General features: G+C 40.9%; 2 protein-coding genes across 8 annotated transcripts in view; one reads left to right on the top strand and one right to left on the bottom strand.

Moving 5' to 3' along the window:
- Window positions 1-3,173: 3,173 nt before the first annotated feature.
- Window positions 3,174-23,052, top strand: part of LOC134226369 (zinc finger protein 675-like) — a 143,769-nt gene continuing 123,890 nt past the window's right edge. For 4 of the 5 annotated variants that reach the window (XM_062707108.1, XM_062707110.1, XM_062707111.1 and 1 more), the window contains exons 1-3: window positions 3,174-3,406; window positions 3,474-4,219; window positions 4,327-4,618. In XM_062707108.1, the coding sequence (XP_062563092.1) occupies window positions 3,308-3,406; window positions 3,474-4,219; window positions 4,327-4,618 (1,137 nt within the window). In that variant the 5' untranslated portion in view covers window positions 3,174-3,307. Of the gene's footprint in view, window positions 3,407-3,473; window positions 4,220-4,326; window positions 4,619-21,132; window positions 21,839-23,052 lie in introns of those variants that run through there. The other variant, XM_062707107.1, reaches the window with a different exon arrangement.
- The window catches only part of LOC134226370 (phenoloxidase-activating factor 2-like), a 33,567-nt gene continuing 16,680 nt past the window's right edge, over window positions 6,166-23,052 (bottom strand). Inside the window, exons 1-6 of one of the 3 annotated variants that reach the window (XM_062707113.1) lie at window positions 13,255-13,460; window positions 8,681-8,766; window positions 8,588-8,620; window positions 8,465-8,517; window positions 6,810-7,171; window positions 6,166-6,749 (exon numbers count right to left, since the gene is read on the bottom strand). In XM_062707113.1, the coding sequence (XP_062563097.1) occupies window positions 6,225-6,749; window positions 6,810-7,171; window positions 8,465-8,517; window positions 8,588-8,620; window positions 8,681-8,766; window positions 13,255-13,374 (1,179 nt within the window). In that variant the 5' untranslated portion in view covers window positions 13,375-13,460 and the 3' untranslated portion in view covers window positions 6,166-6,224. Of the gene's footprint in view, window positions 6,750-6,809; window positions 7,172-8,464; window positions 8,518-8,587; window positions 8,621-8,680; window positions 8,767-13,254; window positions 13,461-21,906; window positions 22,511-22,578; window positions 23,006-23,052 lie in introns of those variants that run through there. The other 2 variants (XM_062707114.1, XM_062707112.1) reach the window with 2 other exon arrangements.

Below are 23,052 nucleotides of genomic sequence, written 5' to 3'. Positions count from 1 at the left end.
AATATATTAAACTTTGCGAATCCTGTCACAAAAATAAATACGACAGGCATCCTTACAAAATTGCATTAGGCTCCACTCCACGTCCAGAGAGACCCCTGGATATTGTTCATATCGATATCTTCATTGCGGAAAAGACATATTTCCTCTCTGCGATCGATAAGTTTTCACGATACGGATATTTAATCCACATTAAATCTAGAAACATCTTAGATTTAAGAAAGGGTCTAACCAAATATTTTCAAATTTTTGGAACCCCTCGTCAAATTGTGTGTGATAATGAACCTGCACTAAGATCGATTGAGATACGCGGACTTCTTCACGATCTTGGTGTTCACATATTTTTTGTTCCACCGAACCATAGCGAAAGCAATGGATTAGTGGAAAGGTTTCACTCCACCATAAGCGAAATCTTTAGATGCATCAAGCCAACATTCGAAAGCTTAAGCACTAAAGAAATCTTGAACATTGCTTGCACGAAATACAACAATGCGATACATTCGGCTATCAAACTAAAACCGAGAGAAGCTTTTTATGGTTTAAAAGATAACCAGGAAAGGCCTCTTCAAATAGAGAAGATAGTAGAATATCGAGACAAGCTCTACGATGAAATCATGCTAGCCCATGATAAATCGAATAAACATGCCATAGAATACCACAATAAAAGTCGAGAACCTGCACCAGATCTAACTCCGAATCAGGTAGCTTTTAATAAGAAACAAGGAATTCGAAAAAGACCAAACCTAAGTATTCCCTCTAATAGTCGCGGAAAATAGAGGCCGAATCCTCATTGACGACAACGATCGAGTAGTACATAAGGATAATATTAAGAGAATCTAACATTTCTTATTTTTCAGGATGGACAAAAAATTAAGGGACGAAATGTTGTTCGGTTTATGTTACCATCAACTTAATAGATTCAAGGAAAATACGGAAAAATCTAGAGAAGCTGCTTCAGCGCGATGGATAATCGCAGAGAATCTGTTTTCTCTGGCAGCAGCAGCTGCTGTAAGGAGTGGCATCCGAAAGGAAGTCATGGACTCCATGGTAAAACTGATAGATGAAGTGCATGAGCATCTAAGTAAAGAGGCATAACCCTTCATCTTTCAGTAATTAATATCCCTATCCCACAATGCATTTAACTGTCTACTATACTAACAATCATAAAAATAAATAAATTAATAAATATTAATCCCTTTTTAATTACAGAAACACGATGATCGTACACCGGGAGATATACCTACTTCTCATTACCTCATACTTCACCCTTATCCATCCTAAATCCATCCAAATCCACGATATAACAAACAACGCAGGAGCGTTGATACTCCAAAAGGGGAACGGAAGGATTGTTGCAGGATATAATAGGCTACTACACATGATAGATTTTTCACAATTTGATCTTTCCCTTTCCATAATAGAAAACGCTATTGGTCAAATTGTTAACACTTCCAGCGATTTTTCAAAAATAATGCAAATCAAATTAAGAGAAATCAAATACATTTTGTATACACTTCACACGAAACCGAAAAGAAACAAGCGATCGATTAACATTCTAGGTAGCGCAATTAAATATGTAACGGGAAACTTAGACTCCGAAGATTTAACATTTATTAATTCTAATTTCGAAGAAATAAGAAAATCAGAAAATACTTTTGTCGACCAAAACAATAGACAGATTAAACTGAACACAAAATTCGAAAACAGGCTAAATCTCATCAATGACGAAATAAAAAACAATCAAAATGTTCTTAAGCAAATCATTAGCACCGATAATATTGTAATTTCAGAAAACCAAAAATATTCATAATTTTTCAATTAGATAGCTTTTAGAAACTTTGAAATCTATAGAATATTCAATCATGCTTGCAAAGATAAATATTATTAGTAAACTTATCTTGACTTCAAATGAGATTAATACCATAGCACAGGAGATTACAAAACAGGGACTAGAAATCAGTGACCTAGCTGACGCCATCAATTATCTGTCCACCACCGTCTTCTACCGAGGTTCAACACTTATCATCAGCGTAAACATTCCTCGGCTTCTTCCCACATCTTACAAAAGAGTCATTATAGAACCCCTACCTATGTTCAACCGAACAGCAAAGATTGCCCACCATTCAGCATTTATCAACCCACAAGAAGTACTGGCCATTACATCTAAATGTCAGGAAAACAATCATATTACAATATGCGAAAGGAAACAACTGATTGACATCACCCATGACCCATGTGAAGCTCCACTTTTACGAGAACAGCACGGAAAGTGCCACTTATCAGAAAAACCTACGGCAACAGAAACAAGGATCCCCAGGTATGTTGTTGGTGATAACCGTTCACCAAGACGTAACAATCAACAGCACCTGCGATGTCAGTGCCAGAACGTTGACCGGAATACATTTGGTAACATTCCACAATTGTTCGTTATACGTCAACAACGAACTTTTTGAAAATTTCGAGCTTCAATTTCAACATCCAACAATTCTGCCGTTGCAGTCGACCAAAATCAAACCATTACAAATTGATCGACACGTTAACATTTCTGAGTTGCAAGAACTCAACTTTCGCAACAGGCAACACTTGGAAAAACTGCATTTCAAACACCAACTTGGGTTAGCATCACTCAGCATAAGTGTCATCTTTATCGCCGCAATCCTGGGCCTCAGCATACTCAGATATCGCCAATTCATCAAGTCCGGAAATTGCTCCGGACGAGCAAAAGTTATAGGGGGAGCAGTTAAGCACGAGGCTTCAAATATCCCTCCAACGGATGAATCACCTGACGCAGCTAAAAGAAGGTGCACTTGCGCCATGATAACTGAGTCAGCGCCATCACCGCCAGACGACATCGGACACCTAAGGAATGCAGCCACTGTGGACAACGTGACCATCGGACCATCGTCACTAGGTGCCAGGTTAGCAGAATTAGGGAAACAGGCAGGGCAACTAGGACTCTAAAATAATATAGCAATTCAGTTGTGTCTTAACTCCCAACGTGTACACTTCCATCTTTTTTAAAAAGAACCTCCAGCTCGATGAGCTCTTCAGTTATATATGTTATAACAAATAAATATATACTTAAAACTTATTTGAGAATAAATGGAACATTGACTCGAGTTTGAATTTTTGATCAATGTTAACATGGGACAAATATGCATATATTGACAGATCAGCGACTCAAACAAAAATATCAAACAAAAACATTAGGAAAGTGAGCTGCGGTCGCTGCGGTGATCCGCGCGGGAGAAAATAAAAATCTGAAAGTGAAAGTGAAGTCGTTCTCGGTATAATCGGTTTTTTTTTCACGATGGGAAAATGTAGACTATGTTCCAAAGATACTCCTAAAAATAATCGTCTGGATGCACGTCCCTTTCGCGAGAAAGTCCTCGACGTAATTTGCATGTGGGTGAGTGTTCGAAAATTGACCGTATACCAAACTATTAGAGAAAGTGTTAGCCGATTTCTACTTTCAGATTGATGTCAATAACCGGCGCTTGTCCAAGGATGTGTGTGATCCGTGCTTCAAAATCGTGGACAAATTTTACACATTCAAGCGAAAATGCCGCACAATTCAATCCGGGCCCAAGGAGCCAGAGCAGGTTCTTCCGGAAAAAGAAGTACCGATTCCTGAAAATATCGTCAATGGAGACTTCAAGGTGGTTGCCGAAAGCATCGATGTTTCCAAAGGAGAAGATGCTTCTGCCGAGGAGATGAACTCCGAAGACGAATACTTCCGCAGTCTTCCCCCGCTGAAGAAACGCAAAAAATATCCTTTTAAAAAATCCAACAAACCACCGGAACTCGACGAGAATGGTAAACGCATTATCAAAGCACGACCGTGGAATCGAAAGTTCAAGGAAGCCATCAACCTTCCCCCGGATGAATACCGTCAATATGTGATGAATAAGAAGATTGCGCAGAAACCGGGCGTGGTGTGTGAGCTGTGCGGCAAAACCATCGATTGTCGTCGTATAGATGGGCACCGGAACCGGCACCTCGGGTTGGAGCCGTACGAGTGCGAGTTGTGCGGGGACAAATTCAACTGCAAGCACAATCTAAGATCGCACCATCGACGCAACCATGTCGCGGGTCAGGAATGCACGTGTCCGATATGTGGTAAAGTGTTCGCCTGTCGGCCATCGCTGCAGTCGCATACAAAGAGCGTGCACGGAGAACGCAATTTTCCGTGCACGTTGTGTCCACTCAGGTTCAACAACAAGTAAGTGGAATTCTATGAGGTCCATTGATGCTTTTTTGATTGACCAACTACTCCTTAACATAGTAAGGCTGTAACTGTTGATGTGTCCCATTTTTATTCACCCACAGATCCACGCTGACATATCACCTAAAAATTCACAATCAAACCCGCGACTTCAAGTGCGAACTGTGCGGGAAGGGATTTTACTGCAAGTCGGTGTGGAACATTCACATGCGAACGCACAGCGGCGAGGCTCCCTACAGGTGCAGCGTGTGCGAAGCAGCCTACGTTCATCGGAATATGTACGTGGCACACATGAAAAAGAACCATCCGGGTGTGCCGCTCATGCAGCTAAGCGGAAAGAAAGGATTCAAAGAGTCGCTGCTCAAAAAGGGAATTGCGGTGGGCGATCAGCTAAAGGTAAGATAGCCTAAATTTGAATTCATAAAAAGTTTGAGTTTGTTAAAATGTTGAAACAAAACCATTACCTTAGAAATTGTTACTTTTTATTTAATTCCTACATGATATATTCTTTTATTATCAAAATAATTAAATTATATCTTGAAAATGGAGTTAACAGATTATAATGATGATAGTGACGATAGTTTTGAAGAGGCCGTTTGAATTTTCTAAAACATTTGACGATTCAAGTACCTGTGCTCCTTTTTAATGAGCAGAATTCCCGGAATAAAAAAATGTAATATGATCGGTAACATACATTACAGCTAAATATGAATATGTATAAAATTTTGGGATAATTGTTTAATAGTTTATTGAATAAAGCACCCAAAATCACAATATTTTGTTTCAGTGAGGTCAACGAAGTAAACGTGATCGTAGCACGCTATGCTAAATTTAAACTTTGAATTGGTTACCTAAGCAACATAATATTTATCCTGAGCAACCAGTTTGTATTCATCTTAGTCTAGTAAAGATCTAGGATAGGATGTGCCAAGTAGTCAGTAAAAATCGTACCGATTTGCTGTCACAATCGTACCGGTTGCTGATTGGTTGAAAATGACAATCGATTACTTCGATTGGTGGCGGCGCGTTTTTCGTAGGGCAGCATGTTGTTGGTTTGGCCGTGTTGCAGGTTTGTAAAATTGATATTAAGCAAAATACGTAAATGTTTGAGTTCATGTTTTTTAGTCAAAAATAAATTTTCATTGAGCTTCAAACGCCATATAAATTATTCTCAAGGGTTGTTATGGTTTAAAACTGTTGATTTTAAGCATTATGATTCACCTTTCTGTCATTTTCGATCTCTAAGTCATATTTTCATTACCGAAAACTTCTCTCTGTTAGTCTTTCGCTTCTCTTACATTAATGATGGATGGCACGGGAAGAAAAACATCAAGTTTTAATACATGATATTTGGAAGATTTTGTAACAAATTACTTTGGCTGCACTGGCGACCACCTCGTCCAAGCAATCGACTAAAAAACAACAAGGCAGTCTCAATTGAGTTGTCACATCCTATCCTAGGTAAAGATTAAAAAAAATAGTAGTTCTTGTTGATACATATAATCGGAGTCAAAGCTACCATTGGTTCTATAGAGTACCACCCTAGCAACCTATTGATTAGAACTAAATAGAAAATTTGTTCATTCCATTTCCAACTCTCCACGAGATCAGTTCAATAAACTTTTGTTCCTGTTTCAACCACTGTGTATTGTTAATTACAAGAGTTCTTAATTAATTAATTAGTAAAACCACGTTTTCACTATTTCGGCTGATCGCGAGTGAGTGGTGGAGTGAAAGTGAAAGTGGAAAAGATTGTTCATTACGCAACAATAAATTCAAATTCGACGCAGTACGGAAATGGCGACCAATTTGGGTGAATCAAGGCGGAAATGGCGACAAATTCCAAATCAAGTGTAAGGGTTGCGGTTGAGATTCCAATAATCCTAGATTCATTGTAGATGGTTATTTCAGTTTGGATTTTCTCTAATATTCTTTGATAAGTTTTTAGAAACTATGATGTCCCAATAAATATCTTTAATCATAGATTTTAGCTATCGTTGGTTTAAATCCCTTCCCCCAGTAATTTCACACTGATCCAATCGACAAAATTGGCCACATTCACGTACGCTGCAGGGACATCCGCTTCGCCGCAACCAATTCCCCACGCAACGACCCCAGCCTGCACGAACTGATTGTCGCGCTTGCAAGCCAACGGGGATCCGCCATCACCCTTGCAAGAGTCTACTCCCGCTTCACCACCGGCGCACATAAAACTCTTGTGCAGTTGGAAAAACAGCCCCAACTTGGTTGCCTTCAACATCTGCTTGCACTGATTCCGTGGAATCACAGGAAGCTCAACCCTTTTCAGTATTTCGGAGAATTTTCCGTTGGGATTGAAATCTTCCTTGCCCCACCCGGAGGTCAAGCAGCGCTGATCGTCAAAGTTGTCATCAACAGATGGGAGGCAGATTGTATTGATGTGAATGTTTAACTCGGCCGCTTCCTCCATGATCAGCAATGCCAAATCGTTGTGAAATTTTCTGTCCACATAGTTTTCATGAATAATCATTTTTTTAATACCGTATTCCTGAAATGTAAGTGAAGATCTGTTGTTCGTAACTCCAGCTATATTGTCCAAATGGCATACCTGATGGATAATTGGTTCGTTCTCTGTAACCGTGTCCCATTCTCCCAGCCTTACCACCAGGTTCTCCAATAGACCGGATAATTCGGCCACGCAGTGAGCAGCTGTTAGAACCACCTGGGGATGAATCAGTGAACCACCGCAGAAATACTGAAGTGTTTCCTTGTCAAGGAGTTGTTTCCGCTGCAGAAGAGCCGCCATCCAAGGAAACTCCCCAAACTGAGCAATGGAGTCATTCTTCACCCGGTACACGTAGCCATTGGGGCGATTCGTGCCGCAGCTGGGTGGTGGCAAGTCTACCGGTTCAACGTTTGCTGTACCGGTGTCTGCCTGCTGGGGTGGACCCCTCTGGAGGCCCTCCTTCATAGGGTGACCATATGGTATCCTAAAGGAGGACATGTCCTCCTTTTTCATTAAAAACCAGATGTCCTCCTTTTGCGCTAAAATGTCCTCCTTTTTGGAAATTTTGGAAAAACAGTTTCATTAATAACTATTGCTGAAAAAATTGACTAACAAACAATAATACAACACAAGTCTATTCTGTAGCAAAACATTGCACATATTTGATTTTCTATTTTTAAATATGAAATATTTTCCGTTAAGTTTTGGAATAAAATAATGTAATAATGATGCCGAGAGAAAAATCTAAAACATTCGTTTTGATTACCCAAAACTACAACGCCGTTAGAAGAAACTCCAATAAAATGTAAATATAGAAGGAAAGAAAGAAACTCCAATAACAATCTAAATATAGAAAACAAAATGCGTGGTTAACAGTAATACGGGAGTAAAAAATATCAGAAGCATCGGAATTGTGAGAAATGGAATAAGAAAAAAAAAATGCTTCTCAAAATTTTCTACGAGTAAACACCCATCAAATTGCCTTTAAAATGCATTGCACGGTATGCTTCTTGAATGCATGAGGCAAAGAGCAGCTACCTTGCCCTACCTTGACAGAAATACCTAAAACTAATCTGAACATTTTTGAGTTTCTTTAGTCTAAATCTAAACAGTTTAGAATTTGTTCAATTGAGAACTTTGTGGTCCTACAGTTAACCTCGCAGTTAACGGTATCATTCTAACTCACATGCTTTAAATTGTGATTCTAAATGGCATTCAAGAAAAAAAAATAGCTAGACAACTAAGTATCTTGTATTTTGTCCTTATGTTCGGTCAGTTGTATATTTTTGAAATAAACTATTCAGAATTGTAAACAATGATTCTTGTTAGAGTTTTTTGGAATATCGCTGAAAATGCCAGCATAATAATATTCAACATTTGTTCGCAAAAGGCTTTAAAATTAGTTGAAACTAAGATCTTTCCATTAAAAAAATGTTGCTGGTAGTTCATAATTAGAAAGTGCTTTATGTAGACAATAATGATAGTCGAAAACGTTCCATCTGGACATAATAAAGTAATCTGTTGTGTTATTAAAATAGAAGAAGATGTTATATTTGCATCGATTTACAAAAACTTCTTCCAATAGACTTAAGAGTACAAAAATCTAGCAAATATAATATTCTTAATCATATAAAAAACTTAACATCGATCGATGTTTTTAATGTCCTCCGTTTTCAACCAAATGTCCTCCTTTTTCGCTCAATTTGGGTGAATTGTCCTCCTTTGGAGAAAAATCATATGGTCACCCTACTCCTTCAAGGCACAACAGGTGGTCAAGAAATCGCAGGAATCATCAGCTTGGGGTTCTATTCTGTGAACAAAATTAATTCAGATAACATTCTAATGTAGTTTGTAGTTTCTAGGCGAAATACGATACATACTCAACTTCGATCATATCGTCATAATCGTTGATTCTATATTGCAAAATAGAAAATATGTGTTAATGTGAATAATGATTACGTAACGTGGAATACCTCAATTCGACAATGTTCTCGCCGTCCGTATTAACTACACCGTTCAGGCATTGGTTGGATGGCACGCAATACCCAATGGAACACGGCTGTGGAAATATAAAGGTTATTAGAGGTCATAGTTGTGACAAGAAATTCAAGAAAATATGCAAACATGGTTACAATACAACTCCACAACACCAAGCAGCTCGAAGCAATTCCTTTTTTCCCAATAATTACAAATCCACGAGAAGATTACGGTATCAAGACATTAAAAACAAAATTGGTGGACTTTGTGGCCATGCGGTTAGCGTGCGTTAGTCGTCTTAACGTACTTCCGAGCCATCGAGTGTGGGTTCGATTCCCGCCCTAGTAAGGAGAAAACTTTTCCTAAAGTGTAAAAATCCTGTCTGTTGTCTTGCTCCAAGAGTCTGTCGAGAACCGCTGCTATAGAACTAGTTTTTTTTTTATTTTTCACCTGAGACATCTAAGAATTATGTGTAAATGCTGTCAGAAAAGTGCTGATATTCAATTTGCAAAAAAGAGCTAACCGCGGTGGAGGTTGGTACTCGGATTCTGATGGCTTTTCCGCAAACGTGACCTTCAAGTGGTCTTGTGTGTAGAGGTTATCACGCCTATCTAGAGAGTAGGAGGTTGAGGGTTCGAGTCCCTCCAAGACACGTGGATTCTTTTTAGCAAATTTCATATGAATTTGTCCATTTCGAAACACAGCCAAGATATTTAACAAAAAAATGATTTTCGTACGGCCGAGTTGCCGAATGATATGCAATTAATCAGAAAAAGGTGTTCTATCGAATAAAAAAAATCTACATGTTTTTCAAAATTAAAAAACCCAATTGCGAACAGGTACACGAAATTACGCGGGGTGTACGATGCCAAAACCCTGCATACTGTGCCCGGTGTAAGTCCAACGACCATTCTTTTAGCAGCCGCAAATGCCCGGTGTATCAAAACGAGGACGCGATACAGCATATATGGGTAGATATAGGTTTATCATACCCTGAGGCAAGTACTGGCCAGCGTTCATTTGCAGGCAGTGTCTCTCAAAGCAAAGACAAAACCATTTCCGACCTATCAGCGAAGTTAGAAGCCTTTTTTAGAAGGCTAGAAGCCTACTAGCAGTCGGAGCACCATCAGTGCGGAAGACTTTGGTGGAAGGAAACTGACATTGTTTCAAAACATCATCAAGATCAGCTCCATAGAAGACGATACGCTACTCGACGATTTAATAAACAAAATCCTTGCTGCAGTCTTAACTGAATTATTATTATTTATTCAGACTAAGGCCGAAGTGGTATGTGCGGTATATAAGAGTCTTCTCCATTCGGCTCGGTCCATGGCTACACGTCGCCAACCACGCAGTCTACGGAGGGTCCGCAAGTCATCTTCCACCTGATCGATCCACCTTGTCCGCTGCGCACCTCGCCTTCTTGTGCCCGTCGGATCGTTGTCGAGAACCATTTTCATCGGATTACTGTCCGACATTCTGGCTACGCGCCCGGCCCATCGCAGTCGTCCGATTTTCGCGGTGTGAACGATGGATGGTTCTCCCAGCAGCTCATGCAACTCTCGGTTCATTCGGTTCCTCCACATACCGTCCGCTATCTGCACCCCACCATAGATGGTACGCAGCACTTTCCTTTCGAAAACTCCAAGTGCGCGTTGGTCCTCCACGAGCATCGTCCAGGTCTCGTGTCCTTAGAGGACTAATGAGCGTCTAATGAGCGTTTTGTAGATTGTCAGTTTGGTACGGCGGCGAACTCTATTCGATCGGTCTTGTGGAGTCGAATGTACGCACGATTTTCATCCACTATGCGTCTCTGAATTTCTCTGCTGGTATCATTTTTGGCAGTCACCAGTGAGCCCAAGTACACAAATTCTTCTACCACCTCGATTTCGTCACCACCGATGCAAACTCTAGGTGGGTGGCTCACACTGTCTTCTCTTGAACCCCTTCCTATCATGTACTTCGTCTTCGACGTGTTGATGACTGGTCCGACCGGCTTAGCTTCCCTCTTCAGTCTGATGTAGGCTTCCTCCATCTTCTCAAAGTTGCGTGCCATAATATCTATGTCGTCGGCGAAGCCAAATAGCTGGACGAACTTATTGGAAATTGTACCACTCGTGTTAATCCCTGCTCTTCGTATTACCCCTTCCAAAGCGATGTTGCATAGCAGGCACGAAAGACCATCACCTTGCCGTAACCCTATGCGCGTTTCGAAGGGACTCGAGAATGCCCCTGAAACTTGAACTACGCACATCACCGCTTTGATCAACCGTGTCGGTTTATCCGGAAATCCGTGTTCGTGCATTAGCTGCCATAGCTGGTCCCGATCGATTGTATCATATGCGGCTTTGAAGTCGATGAATAGATGATGTGTGGGAACGTTGTATTCGCGGCATTTCTGCAGTACTTGGCGAATGGCGAACACCTGGTCTGTGGTGGAGCATTCGCCCATAAAATCCGCCTGGTACTGCCCCACGAACTCCCTTGCAATTGGTGCTAGTCGATGGCATAAAATTTGGGAGAGTACCTTGTAGGCGGCGTTCAGCAATGTGATTGCGCGGTAGTTGCTACAATCCAGCTTATCGCCCTTCCTCCTCCCAAATCTTGGTAATGACCCAGTGCAGCGCTCTAGCCAGTGCCTCAGCAGCGTGTTTAAATAGCTCTCCTGGTAGTTGGTCAAACCCAGGGGCTTTGGTGTTCTTCAGCCGGTCAATATCCTCCTGGATTTCCTGGAGATCCGGAGCCGGTAAAATAATGTCCCGCGCGCGTTCTCCCAGGTCCATCACCATACCGCCATCTTCGTCTGCCACATCGCCATTCAGGTGTTCTTCGTAGTGCTGCCGCCACATTTGGATCACCTCACGCTCGTTCGTCAGAAGGTTCCCGTTTATGTCCTTACACATATCAGGCTGTGGCACGTGGTCCTTACGCGAACGGTTCAACTCTCTCAACAAGAACTTTCGTGCGTTATTAGCGTGGTACAGTTGCTCCGTCTCTGGCGCTTTTTCCTCCGGATAATCGAGTTTTGTCTGTTCCGCGCCTGTTTATATCGTGCCTCGTTCTCCCTCGTGCGGTGTTGCAGCAATCTCGCTTATGTTGCATTCTTCTCTTCCACTAACTGTTCACATTCGCCGTCATACAGTCGTTTCTCTGATCCGGGTAGCACCGTACCAAGTGAAGCGGTTGCGGTGTTACCAATGGCGAGTATCTCTCCAGCCATCTTCAAGAGGCGCTGCGCCTAGCTTCCGTTGGGAGCTGCAGCTGCAGTATCCTTGGGCTAGTCTACCGTCTTGAAGCCGCCCAATGTTAAGCCACGGCGTCCGACTTCGACGCGTGTTGTACATGTAGACCGTCGAGAGTTTTGAGAGCGGGCATACTGCAACGAGGTAGTGGTCGAATTCAATATTCGCACTGTGGTAAGTGCGGACGTTCGTGATGTCAGAAAAGAATTTACCGTCGATTAGAACGTGGATGATTTGGTTTTCCGTTTCTTGGTTAGGTGATTTCCATGAGGCCTTGTGGATATTTTTGCGAGGAATGAAGGTGTTTCGGACTACTATTCCGCGGGAAGCTGCGAAGTTTATGCATCGTTGGCCGTTGTCATTCGATACGGTGTGCAGACTATCCGGGTCGATGACCGGCCTATACATTTCCTCCCTTCCTACGTATGTCTGCTCCAGCTGTGCGTAGAACGTTTCTTTCTCGTCGTCGGGTCTCCCTTCGTGTGGGCAGTGCACGTTGATGATGCTATAGTTGAAGAAACGGCTGCCGCCCAATCACACGATGGCGCATCTTACCCAGCACTATGAAGCCGGTTTCCAGCTCGTTGGTGGTGCCACAGCTTTGGTAGAAGGTAGCTGCTCGATGCCCGCTTTTCCACACTTTTTGTCCTGTCCAGCAAATCTCCTGCAGCGCCACGACGTCGAAGTTGCGGGGATGTAATTCATCGTAGTTCCATGTTCCAAGCTTCAAATCGTGATCCTTTATTCGTCGCCTAGGTCTTTGACGATTGTATCGAGTCGTATTATCTCTTATATTGTTCAAAGTTATTGGTTTTCCAGTCGGCTTATTGGGCCTGCGCAAACCTCCTGTCTCGTCGGAGGGCCGTCGTGTCAGGTCTGTTTTGTGTCCCACCTGACACCAAGACTTGGGCTTGTGCGCTTTGAGCGGCACATGGTCGCTTTGGCATGGCCTACTTGCGGATACATGCAGCCTGTCCCATTGTTTACCATTGAAAATTGGCTAGATCGGGCTATGGGATCAGAAGTTATGGTCAAACCAATATTTTTTAAGCGCAAAACACGCTAAAAATTCATTAATATTTTTGAGAATTTTTTTTTTTTTGCACGGGAAAGGCACCAGGTTTTTTAATAATTGCTTGAAAAGATGCTTCCGCTGTATACAGCTTAGCCTTGAAAATAAGGCAAACAAAGTCTGTTAGCACTTCATTATAAATGCACAGTGTGAGGTGCACTACCTATTTTTGATCCTTTGGCTATGAAGATTATCGTCATAAATACAAATTCGAAAACCAATACAGCTGTACATGTTTTTTATCAATTCAAATTACCTTAAATTTCTTCAGAATATCCTCCAAATTCTGTTCTTCTGACGATACATCTTGGCATCTAACAAGAAGGCTGCATTTGAAGATCAACACGATCCCCAGCACTGAGGAAATCAATTTCATCGCGCACAATACAGCTGAAGCCTTTAGGCTTTTTAATGACGGTAAGGACTTTCTTCTGCACCGATCACTCGCAAACTGAATTCGTAATTACATTCACCAGCGAGATTATGAATATTTACAAACCAGCAGGGGGAATTCCCAACAGTCTTACTGATGGGATAATACATATAGATTACTGTGCGTCGGGAATGAAACAACGACGATCGGTAACTTTATCGATGAAATTATTTATTTCAATACGTCGTTGGCTTACTGCCCATAATCGAATATTTTTTTTAACATTCGCATTTTTGTTCATTTTGTAAAAAGCCTGTGAATTGTCCAGAAAGCTCAATTTACTACATCTAATCCCACAACAGTAAAATAGGCTTTACTATCTTGCTTATCTGTGGTAAGCTTGAAATCATTAAGTTTGTGGGGAGGATTGAAAATTATTTATTTCTTCGACAAATTGAAATTAAGATCCTTCATGCTAAGAAACTTGACCATGGCTGCAGCTTACATCTAATCGGTTAAGAGAGTTGTTCCCGATATGAGACTCCGAAGTTAAGTTCAAAAATTCGATTATTTGTTTCGAAATTCACCCAAACACCGCCTAATTTTCCGATGCCAACAATGTTGCAGAATGTATACTGAAGTGCGATTGGAAAGCTTCATATAAATAAAAAATCCTAGCACCGCGCTGAGATGAGTGTCTCGTACTTGACTCGACGAGACACTGAGGACGGCCTTACTGTTGAGGTCGAAATACGTAAAAAAAATCATCATTCTGGCTAAGCACCAATAGAGGTGTACAGTTCAACTGCCCAGCATTAGGTAATTGACTAATTCGTCTTGTTAATTTTTAGTTTGTGTAAAACAGATGGTCGCACTGGAACTGGCCGTCGCGTGAATCGAGCATAAATTATTGTCTATCCGGAATAAATTTTTACCGCTTTTTATACCGAAGTTTTTCTCCAGATACAGGCAACTTTCCCAACTTCGGAAGTAGTGCGCTGGATTCGCCTAAAGATGCGCTAAACAATTTGCTGGACAGGACAGAAAGTGTGGAAAAGCGGGCATCGAGGGGCTACCTTCTACCAAAGCTGTGGCACCACCAACGAGCTGGGAACCGGCTTCATAGTGCTGGGTAAAATCGCATCAATTAGTTTGACAAATAAAACTTCGGAAGAAAGTTCGGTTCGGAAGTCCCGACTTCCGAATTCTAACTTGGTGCTACGCCGACAATATGAGAAGGCATTCAGCTCCGAGTTGTCTTATCTCATCTCAGACACCACGTAACGGAAGCATAACGTCACAAAACAGATAGGTGCAGATAGGCATCGTAGAACAAACTGCAATTTTCAAAGTAGGCTCTTTGTGCGTATCATCAATCGACGAACGGCACTCCCGTTATATATTCAAGGCGAAAGAATAAGACTTCAAAGCAGGTAATGCTGTTCTATCTTATTCGCGTTGTTCAGTAAAGCTTGACTTCCACCGCTAGGTTTGCTAGCGTTTCAAAATCATTGAAGGACCACATTCCACGGCAAAGATGATTAGAGAAAATCCTTCAAATTTACAATGTTCGGAAAAGTCAGATGTGAATATGTACATTATGTAGAAGATTTTGATTTGGAAGATGTATTGGAGGTAATCACTACCCCTTCAATGGAACTCGAACCCACGACCCTCAGTACGCTAGATTGGTGCTTTTAATCAACTAAGCTACGAAGGATCTTTGTTGGCCTTCGCAACTTAGCGGCTTAGAGCCCGAGATTTCCAAATTGGACGCACAGTCAAATCACTCACAATCTATTTGTCAAGCCAACATTATCTCCAATACAGTTTTCAAATCAAAATCTTCCACATAATGTACATATTCACATCAGTTTTGAGAACATAGTAAATTAATGTCCAAGTCAGGTGGTTTGATACCCGGCATAAAGGCAATTAACTTTGATTGAACTGAATCCTCCAAATGTTAAAATGCTAATTTACTCACCTATTGTTGAATGCCCATAAGAAATGCACGTGCGTTCAACAATAGATGAAAAAATTAGCCGTTAAACATTTGGCGAATTACCTTACATGTTGTACCTATGATAACGTCGTAGTTTAAAATGACCAGTACGACGTTTTACACAACCGAACAAACCAAGATGAATGATTGTTCTTGGAGGTAAAATAGGTCAAAATAGTGAATTCGTACAGCCCACCATGCAGCTACAAGGTCCATCAAACCAATGGGGTATTCAGTATCTTCGCTTCGCCTTAAAGACCTAATCCTCACGGAATCAAAATTTAAAAGTACTCTCGTTTTCAAGGGCACACCATTCAATACGGAAGCAACGCACAACTGTCATTTTTATTACTCTACCATGAATGTTCTTTTCTTCTTGTGTTCTGGTTAACATGTTTTCGACTGTTCGGTCTGAACCCCTTTGATCGACGAATATTAGAAGCGAGACAGAAACATACGAAACAGAAAAACAGTTCAACAATATCAACAATACAAATGTATTTAGTGCATTCATGGAAAGTGTTTATAAGCGAATTCAATAAAATTGATTAGTCTCTTTTTGACGATAACCATCGTAGTGTCAAGTTAGTGAAACCTATCCGAAAGAACTTTTAGTGACGACGAGGAAAATATTGAGTTTTTTACGCGTGCAAAAGTGAACCTTAGTAATTTAGTGAACGTGGAATTAGTGGAAAACGGATTTGGCCAAGTCAGCAACGAACGGAGAGATCAGCAGAGGACAGATCTGGTGCGGTTGTGGGCATTTACAATCGAAGGAAGGAGAGGACAAGCTTTGTGCGAAGGGAAGAGTACTGGACCGTAAGAGTTGCATTTGCTGGACCGTGTGGAATAAAGATCCGATTTCGTCCGGCGGGAAACGCGGCGAATCGTGGAAGCTTGTGGCAAGGTTAGTAAAGGTCAAAAGGAGTTAAAATAGTAGAAGTGAAAAGATTTCTTTTGAGTTAGATGTATTATAATCGCGTGTTTGTATTATAGTGTGCTTTTGATTGATTCTTTTATTGATTGAATTTCTTTTTGTTTATTGTTGAAATAGCCGGTCGCAAGCGACGCCATTCCAACCGCTGACCATTGTTTTGGGCGTGTTTGCGCTATTGTAGCGACACAACTTTCGACGGATTGCAAGAATCTGAGGCGATTTGATTCGATCGGCAGTGGAAGTGTCCTACGGCTACCTGGTACGACGTTGTACTAGCCAAAACTTCAGAACGGATCTAGGGGGCCACAGCCGGAAAACTTCGCAACTGAGCCGGAGCGAAGGAAGTAATCTTGCAGGTACGGAACCATTTTATTGCTTTTACCTTTTTTGTGAGTTTTTGTTGAGACATTTTAAATTGTGACAGACATGGCGCTGATGGGAACAGTAGACCCGTATATTCCGAATACATCTTTCTCGAATTATGTAGAGCATTTCGAATACTTTTTCTCTGCAAATTCCATCGCAGAAGAAAAGAAAAAAGACTTGTTCATGAATTTAAGTGGTATGACCGTGTTTAACGAATTGAAACTACTCTACACGCTTAGATTGGATAATCTAAAAGTCGGTAAAAAATACCGATAATCGAACTAAAGTACACATACCTAAAATGTAGGTAATCATCGTTTACCTAAATGTAGGTAATGGTGGTGAACAAGAATGATCGTTATAAATTACCGATTAAAATCGTTATTTTTTACCGAAAAAAAGGTTTTTATTTTTTATTTTGGTACTGCAAAAACGATAAAAATTACCTCTTGGGATCGGTAAATTTTACCGAAAATTAGGTTTTTATTCATTATTTTGATTTTGAAAAAAAAAATGGAAATAGAATTCATTTCCCGGATTTAAATGTATTCAAAAGAAAAGGAAAAACATTCTGCTATCTATCTCACATTCCCAGTTTCATCCTGTTCAGACGGATTTGAATTAATACGTCAAATGTATTTTGGTAGGATGAAATTGGAACTGTGGGATGTCAAATGGAAGCCCAAACAATCTTAATTTTTTATTATTATTAATATTTATCCCATGTTAAAGTGTGGTACATTCCTGGCTGAAGCCAAGACTGAAGCCTTATTATGAAAAGGCTAGAAATCAACGCTGTAATCTTTGATAAGTTTCGATGCATTAACGGCAAACAATGACAGTTCGAACAGGCCTGCCTTTGTGCCGGAAAACTCGGTGGTTCCGTGTTTCCGGGGAATTTCGATGGTTTTCCGTCTCAGATTTTCCGGTTTTCTGCAATGGAAACTGTTCCTGAATATTGCGTTCCAAACCCGACTTATGACAATCTGCTACTCACCCTCATTTTTTATACAAGTTTGGTCAGTCAGATTGGATGGATCCTCGGCAGTCGTAAGGGATAGATTTCGGGATCCAGAAGGGACGGAGTAAGAAGTTCAGATGCCCACTATAGACGGGTGGAAAATCCTGCAGGATAAAAATACAGTAGACGTTCGATACCTGCAAGTCATTTAACTGCAATACTTTTTAACTGCATTTCGATAGTTGCAACAGTTTTGCAGTTTTCGGACCGCTAAACTTCAAACTGGTGTCAAACTCAATGACAGCTGCATTGCGCTGCACATTTGGATGCACTTTTATTGCATCTGACGTCGATTGACAACCGTTTGACGTCTAGAATGCGTTGCAATTATCGAACGGCATTCGTTAACTGAAAAGTAAACATTTTGCAGTTATCGAACGTCTACTGTATGGCGGTTCCGTATGCGGCAAACATTCAACAGTTTCTCAATTTCTGAAAATGAAAATGGTGCGGTAAAAAATCGTCTCATACGAAATCGTCCACTTACCTTTACTTTTGATTAATAAAAATCCGGAAGCTCAGGAGCTGGGAGAAGCCACAAAAAAATATCAGTTCTTAGAATCTGGATCAGCAACAACAGCCGCAACAGATTCGATTTTAACAAAGTCCATAAAGAACTATTTTTAGGTAAAAAGTAACGTCATTACTCGATAAGGCACAATACTTTAAATTTGGTAAAAAATAACGAAAATTATCGTTAATTTTTACCGATTATTCAAGTAAACATCCATTACCTAATATTAGGTTAAACAAAAACCTAATTTTAGGCAATCACATCTAAGCGTGTATCCTGCTACTTGAAAACCTTGACATACGCGGAAATAACAAAAAAACTAAAGGAAAGATTTGATAGGGTAGAGTCAGATTTGGTCTTACGTTATAAATTTCGGTGCCGGGTGCAGAGTTCATCGGAGTCCGGTGAGAACTATATTTTAGCGGTCAAATTATTAGCAGAGCAATGTGATTTCGGAGAGTTCCGCGATTCGGCAATACGCGATCAATTGATTTATGGCATCTATGATAAAGACTTGCAACGACAGTTACTAAACGAGGAAAATTTACTTTTGAAAACAGCGGAGAAATTAATCAAAAATAGGGATCTTGTTTCATCCAGAGCTCGGGCGATAAATTCAGAAAGTGTTAATTCGGTGAGGTACCGATTAGGACATCGCGATTCTAGACATGAAAGGCGTTTCAATAATTACCGAAAAATGGATAGATCGCGGAGCAGGAACAGGGACCATTTCGATCGTTTCGGAAGAAACCAAAGAGGTCGTTCGGATGCGGAACATAGGTCTACTAGCAGAGGAAGATATGCTAATTTCATTTGCTATTTTTGCAAGCAGAAAGGGCATGTGCAAAAGAACTGTTTCCAAATGAAAAATGGTCGGAGCGTTTATCGGAGGCGAATATAAAAGTTAATTACAACAAGTGCAATTTCTTTGTGACTAGCCTACCGTTTTTGGGTCATATTATTTCGGACAAGGGGCTCTCGCCAAACCCTGAAAAAGTAGCTACCATAAAAAACGCAAAAATTCCACAGAATGTAACCCAGCTTAAAGTCTTCCTAGGATTAATTAACTATTATGGCAAATTTCTTAAAAACCTTTCAGCAACGTTAAGTCCTCTATACAGACTACTAAAAAAAGATACTAAATTCGTCTGGGACGCTTCTTGTGACGATGCTTTTGATAAATGTAAAACTCAACTACTCAATGCTAACTTTCTAACATTGTATGACCCGAAACAACCTATAGTTGTTTGCGCAGACGCCTCTTCTTATGGACTGGGAGGAGTGATATCCCATGTCATTGAGGGGACAGAAAGGCCAATATGTTTTGCATCATTTTCACTCAACCATGCGCAAAAAACTTATCCAATTCTGCATCTTGAAGCGTTGGCAATAGTTTCCACAATAAAGAAATTTCACAAATTTCTTTATGGCCAAAAATTCATCGTGTACACTGACCACAAACCTCTATTAGGTATTTTGGGAAAATCAGGAAGAAATGCAATTTTCGTCACCAGGCTCCAGCGATATGTAATGGATTTGGCTATTTACGATTTTGAAATCTTGTATAGGCCCTCCGATAAGATGAGTAATGCAGACTTCTGTTCAAGATTCCCGCTCAGTATTGAAGTTCCTAAAAGCGTTGAAGTGCCATGCGTAAACAGTTTGAATTTCTCTCAGCATCTTCCTGTCGAATTTTTATTAGTTGCTAAGGAAACAAAGACAGACTCATTTTTGCAAGAAATAATACGATATTTGAAATATGGTTGGCCTGAGCGGATAGATAAGAGAATCAAAGATATGTATTCGCAACATCATGATTTGGAACTAGTGGACGGTTGTCTTTTATTCCAAGAGAGGGTAGTTATTCCACATACACTGCAGCAGGCAGTGCTAAAAATATTGCATGCTAATCATGTTGGAGTTATTAAAATGAAGCAATTGGCAAGACGAAGCGTTTACTGGCTTGGCATGAACGCCGATATTGAAGATTATTCAAAAAATTGCAGCATTTGCCTTAAAACAGCAGTTGTCCCGGGAAAAAATATTACCTCAAATTGGATCCCCACTACTCGACCTTTCAGTAGGATACATGCCGATTTTTTCTACTTCGAGCGGAATACTTATTTACTGATAATAGACAGCTTTTCAAAATGGCTTGAAGTGATTTGGATGCAGTATGGGACTGACGCCGATAAAGTAATTAAAAAGTTGTCTAGTTTTTTCGCAAGGTTTGGTCTACCCGATGTTGTGGTAACCGATAACGGTCCTCCGTTCAATGCTCAAAGTTTTATTTCCTTCTTAGAAAGACATGGAGTTTGTGTGATGAAGAGCCCCCCATACCACCCACAGAGCAACGGACAAGCCGAACGTTTAGTGAGAGTGACAAAAGACATCTTGAAGAAATTTTTATTAGACCAAGAGTTTAAACACCTTGACTTGACAGACAGGTTAAATTATTTCTTGTTTAATTATCGGAATACGTGTTTATCAGATGGAGGGGATTTCCCATCAGAACGAATTTTTAAATACAAACCTAAGGGGCAAGCCAGAGTAAACGCGACGTGCGATGCGACGCGACGCGACTCACGTAAAAGAATAACAATCATTATCAACAGGCTGTCAAATTACACTGTCGCGTCGCGTCGCATCGCACGTCGCGTTTACTCTGGCTTGCCCCTAAGACCATGCTTGATTTGGTAAATCCAAGAAATGCATATAAAAAACAATTAGCTGAAACTGAAACCAGAGCGGAAACATCACACAGGCCTTCTTTGAGGCAGCAAACTGCTAATGATCCAGATCCTTTCTCAAACTTATCGACAGGAGACAGGGTTTATTATAGAAATAACAAAGTAACAAGCACTGAAAAATGGTTAGAAGCAAAATTTATTAAAAGGGTTTCTACAAATATATTCCAGATCTCGTTGGGAAACCATCTGATCTCGGCCCACAGGGGGCAGATTAGACTGGTTAAACAGAATGATTGTCGGCGCAGGATGGCGTTTCGTCTGGTGGAGGAAAGGCGAGGATCCAAGAGGCGGCGAGCGAATTCTGATGATGAACCCTTTCAGGGGTTTTCGCCCTCCCAACTACAGCCGCCCCCGTCTAGAAACGAAGCCCACCCTCAGGCGCTCGGCTGTGCTACTCCAATAGCAAAGCGAAAACCGACACAGGGCCAGCTGGATGTTGGTATAGAAAGCGAACTAAGGAGATCGTCTCGCATCCGGAAAAAGAATAATGAAGAAATGTTTGTGTATTACAAATAATCGAATTACTGTTTCAGTTAGTGTAGTTGTAATGAATATTAAGTGAATTAAACCTTTCAGAATTTAAAGAATTCATTCGATTAAAAAAAATTGTAATTTTCGGTTTCAAATCTCGATATTAATTAGGTTATAGATTTCGAACTATAAAAGGGAAGGCATTGTAAGATTGTGTTCTGGTTAACATGTTTTCGACTGTTCGGTCTGAACCCCTTTGATCGACGAATATTAGAAGCGAGACAGAAACATACGAAACAGAAAACCGTTCAACAATATCAACAATACAAATGTATTTAGTGCATTCATGGAAAGTGTTTATAAGCGAATTCAATAAAATTGATTAGTCTCTTTTTGACGATAACCATCGTAGTGTCAAGTTAGTGAAACCTATCCGAAAAAACTTTTTCTTCTATTCAAAAAATTTAAAAATAATGTTATTAAAATTTATTTAAAAATTTATTTTATTTTCATCTATGATTTTAGAATCGTTTTTCAGCCATCATACAATTCAAAACCCTTCTTGTTTCACCTTGTCTCCGATCCAATTGACAAAGTTCGAAACTTTCACATATGCTCCGGGAATTCGAGCGCCTCCGCAACCGAGCCCCCATGCCACGATGCCGGCCTGGACGAAATGATCGTCGAGTTTACATGCCAGCGGAGAACCTCCGTCTCCTTTGCAGGTATCCACATCTGGATCGCCACCGGCGCACATGAAACTGTTGTGCAAGCGGAAGAACGGTCCGAGGCGAGTCGCACGAAACATCTCTTTGCACTGCGGTCGAGGGATTATCGGCAGTTCAATTTTCTTCAATACTTCCGAATACTTTCCGTTCGGATTGAAATTCTCTTTCCCCCATCCGGAAACCATACAACGCTGTTCATCGAAATTGTCGTTCGCGTTTGGTAGACAAATTGGATTGATATGCACGTTCAGGTTGGCCGGTTTCTCCATAATCAACAGAGCCAGATCGTTGTGGTACTTTTGATTGTGGTAGTACTCGTGGAGAATTATCTTCCTGATATTTATTTCCTAAAAGTTGATCAAGTTAGACATCAAACTATTTTAATTAAACATCAGAGATCAGTGGTGACACATGCCTGGTGCTTGAGTGGTTCGTTTTCTGTGACCGTATCCCATTCGCCCAGTCGAACCACCAGGGTGTCCAAAGCATTGGTAAAGTCCTTCACGCAGTGAGCGGCCGTTAGAACGATTTGCGGATGAATCAAGGAACCACCGCAAAAATATTCCAGAGTTTCTTTGTCCAGAAGCGTTTTGCGCTGCAGCAGTGCTGCCATCCAGGGAAACTCGCCAAACTGAGCAATGGAGTTGTTGTTTACCCGGAAGACGTAACCGTTCGGGCGGTTTGTACCGCACGTTGGAGGAGGTACATCGAAGAGTTCATCCGAATCGTTATTGTCGGTTGGTTCTGGCTCGTTCGGCTGGTTTGGTTTGATGCGGGCGCCATCACTCACTGCACAGCATCGCTGCAGAAATTCCTCGCACGGATCGTCTTGTTGGTCTACACTGGAAACGAGTCAATTGGTTTTGTGGGTGCTGTGATAGCTACGAGC

The sequence above is a fragment of the Armigeres subalbatus genome, chromosome 3, assembly GCF_024139115.2.
Source record: "Armigeres subalbatus isolate Guangzhou_Male chromosome 3, GZ_Asu_2, whole genome shotgun sequence".
NCBI lineage: Eukaryota > Metazoa > Arthropoda > Insecta > Diptera > Culicidae > Armigeres > Armigeres subalbatus.
The sequence above is the reverse complement of the archived record's forward strand: the minus strand, read 5'-3'. Positions and strand labels throughout refer to the sequence as shown.